Source organism: Ochlerotatus camptorhynchus, unplaced genomic scaffold, assembly GCF_037179485.1.
Source record: "Ochlerotatus camptorhynchus isolate MF236.1 unplaced genomic scaffold, CSIRO-AGI_Acam_v1.1 ptg000104l, whole genome shotgun sequence".
NCBI classification, from domain to species: Eukaryota; Metazoa; Arthropoda; class Insecta; order Diptera; family Culicidae; genus Ochlerotatus; species Ochlerotatus camptorhynchus.
The window spans coordinates 898,444-918,780 of NW_027040594.1; the positions used below are offsets into that span (position 1 = coordinate 898,444).

General features: G+C 38.2%; 2 protein-coding genes across 2 annotated transcripts in view; one reads left to right on the plus strand and one right to left on the minus strand.

Annotated features, from left to right (window-relative positions):
• Positions 1-20,337, minus strand: part of LOC135699226 (acyl-CoA Delta-9 desaturase) — a 79,697-nt gene that overhangs the window by 32,926 nt on the left and 26,434 nt on the right. The window lies entirely within an intron of this gene.
• LOC135699197 (uncharacterized) overlaps positions 14,283-20,337 on the plus strand; it is a 62,369-nt gene continuing 56,314 nt past the window's right edge. Inside the window, exon 1 of the mRNA XM_065219403.1 lies at positions 14,283-14,400. Coding sequence (XP_065075475.1) covers positions 14,283-14,400 — 118 coding nt within the window. The remainder of the gene's footprint in view (positions 14,401-20,337) is intronic.

Here is a 20,337-nt window from a genome sequence, read left to right on the forward strand (position 1 = left end):
AATCAATAAGTTCAAAGAGTTGCAGCAACTTGATTGCGACTGAAATAAGTTACATAGAAGTTTCCTCAATTGATTTGGGTCTACTCGGGTCTCTCCCGACTTTATAGGTAGTTTTTATTTTTGACCTCTCATTTAAGATTCTTCCAACATCTCCTAGAGCATCAACAACTTTTCTCAGTCAGTTTGGGTTCGCTTGGAAGCGCCGTATTCTTGAAAGTCACGACTTTTTCGGGATATTTATTCCGACCGTCCAAGAAAATTGGTTTCGTCTTCCATCAGAAACCTCTGCTATTGTGAAACTTTGGATAACATTTTATCCAATGCTGTCATGGTAAAATTAGACTAGGATTTAGGATGTGCGTGCCCCGCTCACCTCAAAACCAAGCGCTCATTTCAAGCCGGCATTTGTAGCCGGCACAAAGTTGGCTAGCCTAAATCGGTCTACTAGAGTGTTCCGTGGATTGGTTTTTAAACAAATGGCTTAAGCGCCACCTCCATAGAGGACCACTTGTCGTTTTGGATGCCCGGCAAACTCAAAACCCCAGGGCGAGTTCAGTCTAATGCAAAAGATTGGAACGCGCTAGTAGACGTTAAGTACTTGGGATTCAAAGAAAAACACTAAATCCAACCGAATGAAAACTAACGCGAAACTATACCAAAAAACTTCACAGTCCTGCCTCTTCCACGGGTTGGATTAAAGTGGACGAGAAAGATCTTGGGATTCCTCAGAAAGGCCGCTAAAACAATTTTTGGCCTTCGTTCCGGAAACCGAAAAAACGATCTTATCAAAAGGCGATATCCGATTACCTTCCGATTCGATCAGAGATACTATCTCTTTTCCTCCCAAGTATCCCACATCTGTCTAGCTCATTCCAATCTTTAACTTAAAGTGTTTTTCTTATTATTAAATTTCCGACGACAAGTAATCCTACTGGGAGATTATACTCAATCCCACGGATCAAATTTCATGCCACCTCAAATGAGAAAACTTACGCGCCTAGTGAGCGGATGAACACATAATGAGTGAAATTTCATGCAGGGATAATTTACTCTTGATATGAGTTCACCAGTTGCATACAAGTGAACTGGGATAGTGCGTGTCGTTTCGAATAGTAACAGTGAACATTTGTAGTATTTGAACTTCATGCTACATTAATTTAATATCTAATTCGAATACCGCTACAGCCCGTAATTGTTTTATAGGAATGTATAACTGCATGAACACGCAATTCAGTTCCCTCTAAATGACACTGGGTAAAGCTTTTCTGCAATCAGCATAACGCAAAACTTAAAACGATAGTTGAACTCGAACCCTGATAAGCCAACCCCTAATCACTTTACGATCCTACCATGGTTTTTTCACTATCATCGTTCACAAATAAGAACTGGGAAGGGATCATAACGAAAATGCCTAACAGGCAATAGACGCCATTAATTTAAGCGAGAATTAGGATCCCCACCAGACAGCATAGCTTGAAACGTGACTGTTAATTGTAACAGTCATATATTTGATGTAAGACGAAATCCCTAGAGATCCTGCAGTTTTCCAGAAATCCAGAAAATTTTCGTGAAGTTCTCGGAATTTTTCGTGAGTTTCTTTGGATTTCCTAGAAGTTCTCTAGACTTCCTCAAGATTGTATTCACTTCCTTGAAGTGCACTGTACTTTTCTGAAATTCTCAGAACTTCCCAAAAGTTCCCTATTTTTTCATAAATTTTGAAGGAAGTTCCATAAGTTCTAACAATTTCCTTGATGTTCTCGAAACTTCTTTAAAATGTCTGTAATTTCACTGAAGCTGATTGAACTGTTCTAAGATTATCTGATCTTCCCTGCAGTTCTCGGAACCTCTTTGGAATTCTTGAAATTCTTCCGAAGCTCTAAGCACTGCCAATCGCTGGATACTAACGATCTTAAATTGGCTCACTACTTGACCCATTCTAGTCGAAATTCTAGTACTACACTATGTTTGTTTTGATTCGCTATGAAAGTTCGACTAGCTTGGAACCGAAGATAGCACCAGAGCTGAGCCAAAAAGTTGAGCAGGTTTCTTCGGGATCTTCTGGTCTTAGAGTTACATCTATGGTAATGCTCTGAACGTAATAGAACAGTCTTAAGAATACCTAAGCCTCATTAATAATCTCTGAACTTCGACGAAGCTTTCAAAAATTTTATGAAGTTTCCATATCTTCGAAGTTTTCTGTGCCACTTGAAACTTTGGGCACATCTGAAAATTTCACGAATTTTTTTAACTTAATGGAACTGCAATAATTTTTCCTGAAGTTCCCTGAACTCTGGAAACTGCTCTGAAGCTTACGCAACTTCTTCTAAAATGTTCCTGCTTTTTCCTGATGCTCATGAAACTTTCTTGAAGACCTCGAATTTTCCCTAAAGTTCTCGTATTTCCCCTAAAACTGTCTGAACTTCTATGAAGTTCCCAAAGTTCTCTGGACTTCGGTGTTCTCGAAGATTTCCTGAAAATTCATAGCTTCACTGGAGTTCTTTGAACTTCTTTAAAATTCCCCTAATTTTCCTGAAATTAAAGCGAAATAATTCATGAAGCTCTAAATTCCTGAAATTGATCGAACTGGCCGGATCTAATTCTTCAACACCTTAGAACTATCCCTAAAGTCTAGACTTTCCTAATGTTTTAAAAACGTCGAAAGACAAAAGGTCGAAAGGTCAAAACGTCGAAGATACAAACGGTCGAATGGACAAAAAGTCGAATGTAGATAAGAGGGACAAAATATTTAATGTACAAAAGGTCAACTGTAGTTTAGAGGGACAAAAAGTCAAATGATCAAAAGGTCAAATGATGGACAGGGAAATAAAAAGGCCGAATGGAAAAAAAGGTAGAATTATTAAAGAGGGACAAAAGGTTGAACGATTCAAATAAGTCGAATGGACAAAAGGTCGGATGATAAAAGCTATAGGGTACAAAGGGTTGAATGGACAAAAGGTCGAATTATTCAAAGAGAGACAAAAGATCGAATAGTGGTTCATTTTTATGTGAAGCACACTTGGCCTAATGTCAAATAGTGGAAAGAATACTTGACAGACTATGCATTAAAACCTATACATTTTTTGGTTATATCAAAGAACGAGCATCAGATGAAACGATGGAAAAATATTTAAAATACAATCCTAGCTTTCAGTGTCAGTGTTACTTCGGATTTGGATCGCAAAACAACTATTCTATCTGCAATAAACTTTTAAACCGATTGTTTCAACATCAGCCTGTAAAAACAAAATATAAAGTCCATACAATACGACTACTGTTCCGATGGATTTAAGTGAAGGTTATTAGAAAGAACGAGCAGAGATGAAACGAAGGAATCTAAATACCAGGGTTTCATTCGACCTTTTGTTTCTCTATGGATCATTCGCCGTTTAGTCTATTGGACTTTTGCTCCTCTTTGGACCATTCAACCTTTTTTTCCATTTGACCTTTTGTTCATTCGACCTTTTGCTTATTTGACCTTCTGTCCATTCGGCCTTTAGTATATTAGACCATTTATCCATTCGGGCTTTTGTCTGTTCGACCTTTTGTCACCCTTCTCATGATTTGACCATTTCAAGACCAACAATTGAAATGGCCTCAGCTCCATTTTGTAAACAAACATTATAAGGCCATTTTCTCGCAAACCAAAGTCCGCCAACACAAACCAACAAAATGAACAGGTAGGGAAAATTCTCCTCTACCTCATTGTGTGTTAGGATTGCAAATGAAGGTTGCGGTTCGCGAGAAAACGGCCTTACAAAATGGAGTTGAGGACTTTTCAATTTTTGGCCTTGATTTGTTCATTCCACCCTTTTGCCCTCATATTAACATTCGGCCTTTTTTTTCCTCTTAACTACATTAGACCTTATGTCCATTCAACCTTTTGTGCCTTCGAGCTTTTGACCTTTCAACATTTTTTTCATTCGATGTTTTGTCACACAATCCAGGATAACATGTAAATCATCATGGGGAAGTTGTAAGATGTTGAAGAATTAGATGCGGCCAGTTCCATCAATTTCAGGAAAATTTAGAGATCTTCATTGAAAATTTAAGAACTCCATAATTAGTTTCGCTTTAACTTCAGGAAAATTAAAGGAATCTTAGTTCTCTAAATTTGAGCGAAGTTTAAAGAAGTCTAGCGAAGTTATGAATTTTCGGGAAATCTTCAAGGACAAGCACTTCAAGAACTCGATCTTTTGTAATTCTTCTGATCAATTAACCATTTGTCCATTCGACCTTTTGTCCATTCGACCTTTTGTCTTTTGTCCATTCTTCTTTTTGTTCATTAGACCTTTTGGCCATTCGACCTTTTGTCCATTCAACCTTTTGTCCCCCTTCGAATCTTTCGACATTTTGTTCAATCGACTTTTTGACCACCTTATTATTCGACCTTTTGTAATGTCAACCTTTTGTCATTAGACGTTTTGTCTTTCGACCTGCTGTGATTTTAACTACCCGAAAGATCTCTAAACATCGTTAAAGTTCTCTAGATTTCCCAGAAATTTATAAGTATTTTATAAAAATTTCCCGTAATCTTCCCCGAACATCTATGGACTGAAGCTTCCTAAATTTTCTAATGAGCCGAAAATTACCCTGATATTCATGTAACACACCTTAAGGTTTCGGAGCATTACTGAAATTTACGGAATAGTCTATCATCATTCCTCGAAGCTCCTTAAAGGTTTCTGAAATTTTCCAGAAGTTCATGGGAGTGCTCTGAAGTTCTCTGATCATCCGCAAAGTACTCGGATCTCTGAATATAATGAAACTACCTAGTCCAAATAACATTATATAAGTATAAACTGTTATAGAACATATTTGGGAGAAATCTATGATCTCCTTTGAAATTCTCTAGACTTTCTTTTGTAGATTTCAGAACATACTAAAAACTCTCAAGACAATTTGAAACTAACGGAACTGTTTTGAAGTTCTATGATCTTCGCTGAAGTCCCGCATTTTTTTAAGATCTCGAATCTGCCATTAAAAGCACGGAACTTCCCCTATAATGTTGTCACATTTCCTTATCTTCATGTAACTTCCCCAAGTATTCCTAAATTTACATGAACCTCTCGGAATTTTGCTGAAGTTTTCCATTAAAGTTCCAGCAATTTCCATTGCATTAATTGAACTGCCCAAAGTTTCTCCGATCGGTCAGGATTTTCTCCCTGGCGTTCCCTCAAATTATTTGTTCTTCTTATTCTTCTTCTTCTTCTTATACTACTACTACTACTACTACTACTACTACTACTACTACTACTACTACTACTACTACTACTACTACTACTACTACTACTACTACTACTACTACTACTACTACTACTACTACTACTACTACTACTACTACTACTACTACTACTACTACTACTACTACTACTACTACTACTACTACTACTACTACTACTACTACTACTACTACTACTACTACTACTACTACTACTACTACTACTACTACTACTACTACTACTACTACTACTACTACTACTACTACTACTACTACTACTACTACTACTACTACTACTACTACTACTACTACTACTACTACTACTACTACTACTACTACTACTACTACTACTACTACTACTACTACTACTACTTTACATACAACATTGTGTAGTACTAGAATTGTTACTAGAATGAGGTACTTTAATCGATTTGCTTGGGACCAATAGGCTAGTCAAGTAGTGAGCCAATTTAAAATCGATAGTTTCGTATTGATTGTTGCTATATCGTTTTGCTGTATAGTGACTTCAGCCCTCTTGGGTCATTCCTGAAGATCTTTTATCTTTTCTGAAGTTCACGGAACTTCCCTGAAGTTCTCGCAATTCTCCTGATTATGTTTCTAAATGCCCTGAAACTAATGGAGCTGTCCAAAAGATCTTCAAACATCCCTGCAGTACTCTGGACTTGCGTGAATATCTTGGATCTTCTGTGCAGTTCTCGATAGTATTCTTGAGTTTACTAAACTTCCCTAAAGTTATTTGGACTATCCTTAAATAATCGGAGCTTCTTGAAGGTTCCCGCTATTTTTCTGAAATCATATAACTGCCCTGAAGTTTTCAGAACTGCCATGTAGTTGTCCTGAAGTCGTTGGAACTACACTCAAGCTCGTTGGTCTTCACTGAAACAAATTTTCCTGCAATCTTTGGGACACTCCTGAAGCTATCGGATCATCTAGGATGTTTTTGGAAATTCAATTAAATTCTCAGAGCATTTTAAAGGCTCCCGAATTTTCACTGATGTTAATTGAATTATCACATGAAAACTTACCAAGCATTCACAAGTTTGTTTTTTTTATATTATAGTCACTTTAACACTTTAAAGGTCATTCGTGACTGTAGTTCAAAGCAGTTCAATTTAATTACTAATATTACACCTTTTGTTTTTATTTTTTGAACGGATTAAATATTCTTCAACTTCTGCCGCCGACGGACATGTAGAATCAATTTCTACTAATACTTGGAAGCGGTTACTTTTTTTTTCTTTTTTTTTTTTATTATAGTCACTTTAACGCTCTTGGGTCATTCGTGACTTAGAGGAAGCGGTTACTATTTTGTTCCAAGTTCTGGCCGCTCTGGATTAAACACAATTTCTTCATTTAATTTGCCTTCTCAGTCAATTCACTTGTTGACATCTGTCCAAGTTTAAATTGTTTGAAAATGTATCATTAGGGGCGGATCAATATTTCTTGCCCTTAACAGCGGCAATTGAAAATTTGCATCCAAAATATCCTTAATGAATTTGGAGATGCAGGGACCTGTCTTCACAAGAACACGTGAGCATTCATAAGGTAACCCTAATGAAATCAAACTATACCAGATGGGCGCAACCAATTTTATATCTGATGATGTGCTCACAATTGCATAACACATTAGTTAGCAGATTTTTTTAACGTTTGTATTTGAATTTTAAATATTTTTATTCCACGTTTAAAATGGAGAAAAAAGAACATTTTCAATGTAGTATTTTTGCACCGCAATTTTGCGCATATGAGCCCTTATTGATCTGAATGGTCTTCCAAAGAATTATGCATTTTGGTACGCACCTTTTATAAAAGTAGTACATGTAGATCAATATTTGTGCACTCAGATAATATTGACTAAACAAGTAATATTAATAATAATAATCGGACTTCAGAGCTGGTTACTCGTGGAGTAATCTTTCTGATCGGAAAATGAAATCACTAGTTCCTATAAAACTGTAACTTTCATTCAAGCTTAATGTTTATACGCAATATCTAACGGACATATCGTGTAACAGAACTTCAAATCAACCATTCAATATGTATGCGCTAACAATCGAAAAAAAAACATATATCGATCGCTCTAATGCTAACAAAAGCATATCTCTACAATCATAATCCACGACTATGATGACCTTACCATAAATCACTCCCATATCCCTATCGTTGCACCGACTCCTCATCTCAAGCGGTAGTCACCAACAAACGATTTGCTCCCGCTCATCCGCTCACAGTCGATCATCACGCGAATGCTAGAACCGTCATTTAATTGCAATTACAAGCTCATAGGCAGCCGCCAACTCCCTCGTGGGCAAAACGTGACCAGTTATACCTTCGACACCCAACCCTCAGAGCAACGCTATCATTAGTCAAACAGAGAAAAAAAAACCTGCAAGCCTGGTCTACATTCTACCCATCGATCGCATTGGGACCCTTTCATTACGTCTCTCGCGATTCTAGTTCTACTGCATTCAAGTCCATACGCAACGCACACACCTTCCTTCCCCGAGTTTACCTGACCTGTTAGTAGAAAGTGAAATTGAAATATGCTAATATATGTGGTCGGTACAATGTCAAGTGCAAATAGCATGCTGCTAACACTAAGGCCTACTCGCGTGCACAACTTAGGTCATACCTATGCATATCGGTAGGCAGCGGCTAACGTTAAACATCTGTTCTTCAACACTTCGGTGGAAGAGCGGCGGCGGTGGAAGCGATAGTGCAAGTACAATTTGCATCAATGCCCCGGCTTTTTTCACCGCCTCGACTATGCACCTTCTGTACGTCGAATAGCAAGTAAGGGATAGGTAGGTGGCTAAAGTAGCGATCGTATAAAACATTAGTTCGGTTCGCTACCTTACAACAGTCACTCGCCTGCTTGCCTGGCTGTTCATAGTCAAGTTCAAGCTCTTAAACGATTGTGGATGTTTAGTATGTGTCGATTGACACGAAGCAGGTAGAGCGAGGGGTTTTCAAGAGGAACCACAAATGGGTTTTTTTTTTGTTCTGATGTGGTCAGGAGATTTCAAAGATTTTCCGTCGAATAGGGAACTTTACAGCTTTCTAGGTATCCAATCATGTCGCCTATTGGTTATATGGATGATGGACCAACAGCCGGTATGGAGCTGATTAGCATTTTGTTAGCCGTACACTTACTTGTATGTCACTTGTTTGGCTGCAATTGATTTGATTCTTAGCCTAGTTTCTCAACTGCAAAGCCAACGTGTGCGGGTTTAACCCGGAGAGACATCAATTCATGCTAAGATTTGAACACCCCTGAAATCGCGACTAAAACCTTTTATGCGGAGATAAACGCTTTCAAAAATTTCGAACATCCAAATGTCGATAAATCCAAATCGCGATTAAAACCTACGGAGATAAACGCATTTAAAAATGTCGAACATCCAAAGGCTCCTGAAATCGCTATTCAGACCTTACTTACTGGATTTAAATGCAGACTTCGAACACCAAAATACAACCAAATCGCAATTAAGGCCTTTTGAACATCTTAGCATCTTAAATCGGATTACATCATAAGAATTTTCAAATTGATTTTTTTTATTACAAATTAAATCGTAGGGTAAATGGCTTGGGCGTAGGGTAAATGATTGTTCGGAACCCAAAATTAAAACGTTAATTTGGCTATATTTTCTCACCAAAACACTTAGCTGCATGTATTTAAACGATCTTAGTCATTCTGCTTCAGTCTGATTACATTGTTACGACTGAGCAAACCTGTTATGCCAGGTTTTTCTTCAAATGAAACACATGCACTACAAAATACGGCTGATTTCGAGTTTCCGGTAATAGAACAGCTGATTAATACGCATTTCAAATGGGAAGGTTGCCGAAGAAAAAGAGGCGGCTGACACTCACCAGAGCAGTTTGGAGTGTTGTAAAATGTTTTCAAACCATTTCTATCGATTGGAATGGATAGAAAATCAAGCAGCAGATAAATTTTAACAAACAACCACGTCATATGTGTGCATGTTGCTGATAAGTTGCTTGAGTTGTTGAAGCGCGGACGCTGCTTAGATTGACGACAATACTTAAATTCCCTTTATTATGGGTTTATCATAAGTTTGTGGTCACACCCATAAAGACATGCAAAAGTGACTCTGTCATTTTAAATCCAATTTTCGTTCTCCTTAAGACATTTGAAAGGTATTGAATGAAACTTACTTCTTACATAAATGGCTAAATTTATTTGTCTAAAAGTTCACCTAAAGTTACAACATTTTTCAAAACTCAACACTGAACTATCATGACTGATTTTCTCAGAATTGGGTCGGCCAAATTTTGAAATGAAAGTGGTGGTAGAACCCTCATTCAATATCTAACGAACTCCAGTTGAGAAAATTTGGTGGAAAGATTTAGAAAATATTTGAATCATTAAAATATGTATTCAAGTCATCAATTAAAAGTTAGGTTACCCCATTGTACGATGTATGAATCGCTCAAATGTTTCGTCCAATTTTCAATATGAGGTAAGTGGCTGCACAGATGTTTTAAATTTTAAAAGTAAAATTTAACCTTAATTTACAACATTGAAACACCAAACCCAAGTCAGCAGAAGTTCCGCATTGAACGATAAAACTCACTTCCGAGTTCCATAAAGTTCAATTAAAGTTCCGACAGAACTTTCAATTTCCATAAAGTTCAAATAAAGTTCCAACAGTACTGTACAGTACTACACAACACACCTTCCTGGCTACTTTACAAGCTATAGAAGGCACACGAGGAACTTCAGGCTCTTGAAGTAAAAAAAAAAGTTCCAAAAAGCATCCCTAAGCACTTCCTAGCAACTTCAGGCAAAGCTGAAAAAATGGCCACAGCAAAGTTCCGAACAAGTTCCCAGCGGAACTTCTTAGCAACTTTAATGTACCTTAAAAGTTTCCTGTGGAACTTCTTAGCAACTTGAAAGTTTCTAAAGGGTCCGTCATAGCCTACATGAAGTAATCCGCACAAATCTATTTCAATGTAATTTTTATGAAATGATCAGTAGCTCAAAAAAAAATCATAATTCTTATATTTATGCAGTGCATCAATATCCCAAGTAACCAGAAGTTCCGCATTGAACGATAAAACTGACGACAGAACTTTCAAGTTCCATAAAGTTCAATTAAAGTTCCGACAATACTGTACAGTACAGTACTACACAACACAACTCTCTGGCTACTTTAGAAGCTATAGAAGGCATACGAGGAACTTCAGGCTCTTGAAGTAAAAAAAAAGTTCCAAAAAGCATCCCTACGCACTTCATAGGAACTTCAGGCAAAGCTGAAAACATTACCACCACAAATTTCCGAACTAGTTCCCAGCGGAACTTTTTAGCAACTTTAAAGTATCTTAAAAGTTTCCTGTGGAACTTCTTAGCAACTTTAAAGTTTCTGAAAAGGTCCGTCATAGCCCACATGAAGTAATACGCACAAATCTATTTAGGAACAAAAATAAATGTACGTAAACGTAAGGAGAACTTCGAGATTTGGGCTTAATTACGTTTGTAAACAAACACGTAAATCGCCGATTTCTCGCGAAAAAAGCAAATTATACCACATGCTAGATAAATTATTCCTCTACCTGTTTGTGTTGTTAATTTTCTAGGCTGAGCTTTCATTCGCAGGAAATCGTCAATTGAAGCGATTGTTTACAAAAGCAATTACGCCCAAATCACAAATCACTCCGAATATCTTAGATGGCGGTTCGTGCTGAGGCTCTCACGCAGAAAGACTGGGTTTAATTCTTCAAACAGCTCTAATATTACTACTACTACTAATGCTGATAAATCAATACACTTCATATCTGCCTTTAGGAATAACTTTCACAAAGACCTGACTTTAGAATTAACTTTCAAAAAAATAGCGATCTAAATATCAAGTTGGTGTAGACTACAAAACCCTTTTTAATATATTTTCAAAAGTTCCATTCAAGTTCCGCCAGAAGCTGCTTAGAATGCTCTTCAATTATGATACTGGAACTTTCAAGTTCTTATAACGACTTAAAAATGAGGCTGCATAGATTTCTAAAGACCACCTTCAACCAAGCTGCTTAAGCCAGAAATAGCCTTTTATCAGAACTTTTGGTTACTTGGGATGTATTAGAGTCATCGATCAAAAGTTTGAGGTCATCTTTGCGATTTTTTGTCCAATTTTAGATATGTGGTAAGTACCTTAACATATTTTTAAAATTTTAAAACTAAACTTTCACCTTAATTTACAACATTGAAACACCATACTATGGGGTGACCCTAATCTTTTAATGAGCGACTTGAATAAATATTCTTATAAATTAAATATTAAAAAAAATTGCATAAAAGTAGCCCTTTGGGAATAGAAGGGTTCTACTACTACTTTCATTTCAAAATTTTCTCAACCAAAAAACAATAAAATCAGTCATGATTCTTCAGAGTGAATTTAGAAAAAAAAGTTGCAACTTTGGGTTAACTTTTAGTTTTGTATACTTTATTTAAAAATTATACTAAGCAATTTACCTACGAAGAAAGTTCCACTCAATACCTTTAAAATGATTTGGCCGAACAAAAATGACAGATATATGAACATAACACATATGCATGTTTTTTGGGGGTGACCCCAAACTTCACTTTTGTACGAAAACGTCATTTTTTGTAATCGATCGGACATCGATTGCCATCCATTGACGGCAACTGAATGTGCAGGAAGGCAGCTTCCACACCTGCGTAGGATATCGCACCCATTCACAACACCCATCCCTAGTAGCACGCTGGTCACAAATCAGTTGTAGAAACTTATATACGACTTATTTAAGTCATAAACAAGTTGCTGTAACTTATTGTGATGAAAGTGTGCTACTCGGGATGGGCCGGGACCAACGGCTTTACTTCCCTTCCGAAGAAAGACGTGACCAGAGATTTTGATGCCTCAGAAAAATCCCTCCGACCTCGGCTGGGATTGCACCCAGACCCATTGGGGTGAGAAAGCAGTCACGCTTACCACTACACCACTGGCGCCGGCGCATAACAATCATGTAGATAGGAAATCTTCAGCACCAAGGACTGTTATGCGAAAAGCAGTAGTACTTTAATAATTTGATTGATAATATTCACAGATTTCTCTGGATTTTCCACAATAGGACTTGGATCTTATTTTGGGATCGCAGTAAGCCGCGCTTGAAATCTGAAGTGTTTTTGTTTTTTTTTTCTGCGTGTTTTTCTTCCGCGAATTTGGAATTTTTGGCATTCAACATCATTATTGTTCGTGCTGTAATTGAGTTTTAAATGTTAATGAGTGAGTTAACGAGTTCTGATGCTCACTTTCGGTGTGTAGTTCTATCGAGAGTTTCGTCACCGTGAACAAGTTTGAGCCCGGTTCGGTTGGCGAATTAGCCCGGGAAAGTGCTGATAATTTGTCCGTCGCGAGTTTTGGTGGTGATGCTTGGCTGCTGGTCTCTCGCCGGTGTCGGAGATTGCCTGAAGGATGCCTCGCTGGATATGCCCAAGACTGGACGGGCGGTAGCTGGTGGCCGCAAACGGGTCCTGGGGAAAGCACTAGACGCGAACTTCCTCCCAGATGACCATGGCAATGCAAGAAAATTTGTTTTCGATAAAGGAAGTATTACGACAAAGGTAATTGCTATTAGATATTTTTGCCCACAATGACAGATAGCGGACATGAAGATCTCGTGGAGGTGCCGGGCAAGTGTTATATCCTAGACAAACGTTTGATTAAGTTGAGTTTCGCGTCTGTTTTGACTCAATTTTACGTCAACATTGACGTTCGTATATGTCAGTCTCAGAGCACCTTCATGATTTTTTCTATGTATCTAATACAATCCCAAACAGTTAAGCCGTTTAAACAAAAAGTATCAATATATAACTTCAAGGCAAGAATACCAATTACACTAATCAAGGCGAACCGCTTGAGCATAGTTCTACAGTGAATTGAAAATAAAAACTCTTATCTATGCCAATCGATTCATAACATAGAACATTCAATAGGCCGACCTACGTGACATGCGGCACATGTTATCCTGCACCGGCAGTGATTCACACATTCGCGCACGTCATTCGCTGTCGTTTAGTGAGTGATTTATAACCAAATTTGCAAACTATAACTTTTCACTGCTCACCCCAAAACAATAGCCCACGTCCGATAATTGTCAGCAATATAAGCGGCGCTCCCTCGCCGCAATCTATCGCCACTTTCCTCCAAAAATTATTCACCAAAGGCCATTGATACCGCCTTTACGTGGCCCATTGGATCACACACGTCATACGAAGCACGTACCGCGATGTGGCCGCAGACATCAGGTACCGGAAAGAGCCACACTTATAAGCTTACGTACGAACTGGCTCGCTCCGGTAGCTATACTACAGCTATTGATATGTTCGATTGAATGTGGTTTAATGGGTAAAATTTCCATATCGATCCCATTGTTTTTTGGAAACATAATCGTTATTGGGGACCGTTGATGGACGTCATTTGGATTATTGCCCGCGATGACGTTAGAGTGACATGCAAGCAGCATCGATCCTGTTTCCTCGTCGTAACCCCATGCAGGCCACTTTTGTAGGTCAACGAGGCCTTATAAGTTATAAATCTTCATGTTCTTCACAACCTTCAAGCCATTTACTTCAATCCTGTTCGTCAAGTTTCCGCAGAACCTCCGTGGAAGGGCGTGCCGTGTGCACTTTTGTGCCTGATGATTACACGGCAAGTATTAACCCGACCAGTTCCCGCGGCAAGTCAGAATATTTCTCTCCGGCAGGGCGCCCGACGAAGAGCAGTTGGAAGAAACGGCAGATAAGGAGTGAAATTTCGAAATTACACACGCTATCTTGAAAGAACCCATTAATGAGAAAAATTGCTCTCATTTGGGTGGAAAAATGGCTTAATTCATTACTAATTTAATGAGTACCTGTACCCATTAATGAGTTGTGCCACTTTTCTTAAAAATGGGTGCAATTTTACTCATTAATGGGTACATTAAAGTTAGCGTGCACACCGTCTGTTGATGCACGGATGCACCATTGCACCATGCACTTTGACCATTGAGAAGAAGAAGAAAAATGTCCACTGTAAGGGCACCACGCACCGCGGTGCAAGGTCTACCTGTATGGTTGCGATCCGACCTGACGACGAAGTTGATGGACATCCACGACAACGCCGGGGCAACGGGTGCAACAGGTTTGTCACGGCTGAAAGTCCTTGGAGAGAGCAGAAAGCTTTTTCTCGCACGCATGAATCAGTGAAATTGTTTCGGGCTAGAATGCTCGCGTCACCGCATGATTTTAGCACCTACACCGGCACCCGGCCAAGGAAATGCTGCACATTATCTGATCGCTGTTCAAGAAGATGAATGCATTGCACTGTCTCGCAGATGAGACATTGACGGGTCAAGTTCGCTGCCGGATGGCTAATTGAAGTCTTTCATAGGGCGATATGATGTAGCGATAGAGTGAATTTTCTTACCGCATTTGTTTGTGTGCAGTTTATTGTTGGCCGGTGATTTACTTTTGGAGGACATCGTTTATGGACATCTCGGTAATAAACTATGCCCTCTGGAGATAATTGTCGCAAACAAGTGCGGTGCTTTTCCGTCCCTTCGGAGGGGTTACGATCACTAGACACGTTGCTCGATGAATAGATTATCTGCATGGTTGATTTTCTCAACAGATGTCGCTAGTAAAAAAGAAGCTACGACGATTTATTTTGTATGCAGAAAACCGAAAAATTTCGCTTTTAATGATATTGTACAAGTGGTTATTTTTACCGAACTAACCTACCAAATTATTTGTTTAAAAAATTGTTCAAATCTCCATGCATTTTATATTTTAATAACTTTTTGTCCATAAGAACGTGGCGCCATGCTGTCAGCAGTGATGAGGATCAAATTGACAGCATGCATTAATCCGTTGTTCTTTCGACGAAGATTTTCTTTCAAATTGCAGGGAAGAGCCTTTTCCAACATGGACAAGCATGGCCCCATAGGTGAAATGACTTACATCACTTAATTTAAGGGTGCTGATTTTCAATATAAAAACAGTTTTTCAGGTAAATAATCATTATATTGAGCTATTGAGTAAGAGCATGAACGGTTCTCAGTCGCTATTCCGCGAATCACCAGATCCAGTGATATTTGCTCAAATAACAAATTAGATCAGAGTTGTTTGGAAATGCTATCTAAAATGAAGCTTTAGTGTGATAGTTTATTAGCTAGAGAATGATCTTAGGAGAGGGTAGGTGGATAGTTCCGTTAGAGTACGGCAATATGAAAATTGAACAGAAGTTGAAAATGAGCGAAGAGCCATTGATGCGACAGTACAAAGTCAAACGCACACCTTTTGCCTAACCCGTTCGATGTACGTGGAGATTTGAAGTATGTCTTCAAATCTACAGGCAAAAAGTGTACGCCCTCCTTTGCTTATTACTGTCTGCGGCTGTGGAATAGTTCACTACCTAAAGCCCCACGTTTCCGAAAGCATGGAAGCATTGTCTTTGTATTGTCGCATTAATGGCCCTTCGCTCATTTTCAACTTCTATTCAATTGTCATACTGACGTACTCTAACGAAAATATCCACCTACCCTCTTCAAAGATCATTATCTAGCTAATAAATTATCACACTAAAGCTTCATGTTACATAGCATTTCCAACCAACTCTGAAAATCACAAACTTCGCGTATGAAGAACATAAAAACACTTTGAATTTTTTTTTTTCCTTTGGTTTGTTTTTTCCGTCGATCTTCTTTCTTCCGTGCTGAGCACCAATGCTACCGACGTGGCAGGAAGGCAGCTCCCACACCTGGACCCTACCTATCGACCCATCAACTCATGAACCGGGAACCAACGGCTTTACTTCCCATCCGAAGGAAGGCGGGCGTGATCAGAGATGTTATGCCTCAGAACATCCCGGCGGCGCCGACTGGAATTGAACCCAGGCCTGCTGGGGTGAGAGGTAATCACGCTTACCACTACACCACCGGCGCCGTTAATAACACTTTGAATGTAAAAAGCCTTGGCAGTCCATTCTCCGTTGACAAATTTCGGAGAGCAAATCCAGGCCAAAAATAAATGATAGCGTGAAAGCAGTTCTGCTAATGGAAATGATCTCTGAGATAAAGTTGTAGGAAACTGAATTTCCATTTTGACATAACATAGAGCTACCAAATTGATATGGTGTCCAAGGCAAACATAAATTCAACTTGTAGGGTAACTACTTTGTTGTAAACATGCATTTTAGGCTTAAAACCAGCGGACTGGCAACCCCATATCAATCCTATGCGTTTGACAGTAGGCAAGATCACGGGCCTTATTTAAATACGGCCCGCCTGACGTATACATGAAGGAAAGGGACGCAAAATCGTGTTGTAAGCAGAATGACAAGATCAGATGAAAGCATGAAAAACATGGCCGCCAGACAGGCCTCTGCTTAAAACGAAGGAAATGCATCTTGCCCCTACATGAACATCAATCTGTCAAAGTATTTCAACAGTTTCCAAACGACCAGAGAGGCTAGTCAAAGTATTTCATAAAATGCTCAGTATTCTTCATCTAGAAATTTCCTGCCCTTCCTCAATACTAGGAGACTTTAGGTACTTGACTTGGTGGCCAAGCAACGAATATTAACGAGATTTGAAATAAAGTACTTGTCTTGCTCCAAACAAAGCAGGACTGCATTACCGTGGGGAACTGAATTCCGTACAGGGTCGAAATCCATACAACCTCACACAAGGCGTTTTGTGTGAAAAGTACGAATTTTTATTAATTTTTAGATGTACGGATTTCGGTCCCCCGCGATATATTATCTAAAGTCTCATAATGTGTGTTTCGATGGTGGATAAAGCATTGAGACTCACTTCGAGATTTTCTGGGAAGCGAGTAATACTGAAGAGTAAATAAGTTTATTGAGCTACCCACTAGCAATCACGTATGTTGTTAGATACGCTTGCGATGAGTAGATGAAAAGAAAAGTGATGAAGATTCTGAAAACTTCCTAAAAATGATGGAATGTGATGCGAGAAAATGAGTTTAGATGCATGAAATTAAAAAAACCGATTCCAACCTGAAATAATTTTGTGTTTCTTATCTTTTCTTATCTCATACATTATTGAAGGGGGCGAGGTCTTAATAAGTTCCCCCTCGCCCCCTAACTCATAACAATAAAAGTCATGTTTGAAACTGAAATAACTCCGGTGTTTCTTATCTTATCGATTTTGTATGTTCAGATGAATTATTCAAAAACAATTTCCAAATCTCATAAGCGTAGTAAGAGGGGGCTTAATATAGGCAGTTTTTTAATCGAAAATTGTTGTAGTGTAAATATTTAATACCTTTTGTCCGTACAGTTGTTAGTGTGGTGATGTTGTTTGGAAGATTTTAAATTTCAATATAAAGCATTAATTTCAAACTTTAAACTGCCATTAGGGCCACCTCAATATAGAAAACACAGAAGTAGTCCTACGTCAAAAAACAAAATCAGGAGCAGTGTTGGCAAAATCATCAATCAAATTATATTTTTCCGCTCTCATACGCTCTCAATATAACGCGTGATATTGGAACAACATATCATGCTTGATATTGATTTTACAAGCTCCTTTGATATTGCGAGACTATTCACAACGTGCAAAAATCAAGCGGAGTATTGACTAGACACAAAAATGATTCCGTTGCACATCGTTTTCTTAGAAAGAGAAAGTATAGTTTGCTATCTCTTTTTACTGTTCACCGTCACAGACACGAAGCGACTGCTGCCAGCCGTTATGGAAGTTTCGGTTGCGTTCGGGTGTAAAGCTGGGTTTAGATAGGGCAAGTCAATTGATCAAGTCAGTTGAATTCAACTGACTTGAACGCGAATTGAATGTGTAAACCATTCCATTCAACTGACTTGATCAACTCACTTGAATTGAAAAAAGTTGAATCAGGCTCAACTTTTCAAGCCAATTTAATTCAATTGACTTGATCAATTGACTTGCCTAGTCTAAACCCAGCTTAAATCAAAAATCATTAACTCAATCTCACCACAGTTTGGTGAGATTTGCAGCAGGTGAGTTTTGTTAGCTTGATATTCAGAGCTGCGATATCACAGCTTGCCAAATCAACCGCAGCTGTATGCTTGTTGATATTTGTCTACGAAAATCAAGCGTGATCTTGGGCATTGGTGAGATTTGATTTTTTGATATTTTCCCAACACTGATCAGGAGAAAAAGAAAACTGTCTTTACGAGTTTCGTCTCAGCCCAAGTAAAAAAATTGGTTTTATGGGGGTTCTGTAGACCATGATTTAGACTTGTAGGATGCTTTAAAACCACTATAAAACTTGCAATGTTACTCGGAAGGAACAGTTAGATTTCGCTCGTTGGGCTATCTTTAAGTGGGCTACATTTTAGATGTGCTGTACTGCCACTCATGGCTAGCCCGTCCCATAGCACAAATCAGCAAGTCGATAACCCATTTTGCTGTTTTTCCAAACTTTTCCGGAACGAAGTTGTTGAGTTCTAAGATGAAGGACAATCTTAGCTTTGAAATGAAACTGGTTTTATGAAAAAAAACGATTGACATTTCACTTATTAATCGACTATAACCCAATTTTAAGCACTAAAATATAGAGTAAAATTCCTTATGTTTGCATCAAAAATAAAAATAAATTATTCGTGCCGTGCACAACCACCTTGGCATTCAAATTCTAGTCAAAAAAAACTAGATTTTAATGTATAAATATCCCATCATATCCAGCGGCATTTTGAGATATTGAAGTAAATGCCTTTTTTTTTGAAAAAGATTCCCATTGTGCACTGGTTAGGATTGATAGGGAAATATTTTGACATTGTAGCTAAATATGGCCGGTAAATGTCGCTTTCGATGAAAGTCAATTGAAGAGCTTTGTTGCCAAGCGGAGGGGTGGGGAATATTTGAGTCCTGCCTCATTTTTCAAAATGATGGCTTTGGTTTATTTTAATAAATCGTGGCATAAAACCGTTTCTGCATATGTATTTATATGCACTCTAAGACAAATTTGTTGGAAAATAGATGACTTTCTCCGGAAAATAATACACAGGGTAACAAATAACCAACATACTTTTCTTCCAGGTGGCTTCTTTTCTCCGAAATATGTGTCTTAAATGATGATCATTTGAAAACCATTGGCCCATAACTTTCATTGGATTTTAAAGGATTTCACCAATGGCAATTGCGTGAAGTTTTTCTTCAGTGTATAAGATGAAGAAAGCCTAAATCAAGAGCAAATTTTCATTACGTCGAAAGTAACAAAGGTAACCAACATGCCCGCTAATTGACCTTTCTGACGTTTATAACACGCACAATTGCTTAATCCCATTTTCAAGTGCGAAGTTTGTTATCCTCACTTTCGCTTTAGCCAAAAATTTTGCTAGTTCATTGCACCACACTGCATTAGGTCCTAAGTAAAATTGAGAGATTCTCTTCGTCGATTTTCTCTTTGTATCCCCACGGCCATGTAACAACATTCCCAGGTATTTTCAGCACACAGATTGATAAAAGAAGCTTATATCTAGCATCTAATACGACAATTACAACAAGAAACGGGTATGTGCTCAAGTTATTAACAAAAGAGAAAGTCGACGAAGAGAATCGATCAATGTTACTTAGGACCTAATGCAATGTTCAGCTTGAGTTGATTTCATCTAGCTTTTGAAAAAAAAGGGGTGATGAGCTACCATTGTAGCATCCGAGATGTAAGATGAAACATACCAGATAAATCCCAGCTGTCAAAATCATCCATAATCATTTTTAAAAAGAACATGTTACATTCTCTAGTTTCAACATTAGCATTCAACAGCATGACAGTCAAAGAACATTTACAGTAGACTGCCAATGAATGTATGGGAAAAATTTGACCATCAAATTTCGCTAACAAACCATACACAAAATGTTTATTGCCTCGAAAAATTACCCTATGCAAAATTTGAGCTCAAAGTTTGACTTTTTTCACTCTCGAAAAGTGAAATTTCGAAAATCGAATTTTTTTTTTTTTTTTTTTTTTGATGCCAAATGTTTTAAAAATGCATGAAACGTCGGGATTTGGAAATCGACTTTCTGGGACTTAGAATGTTTTTCATGAGTTCTATATGGAATATAGAAGATTGATG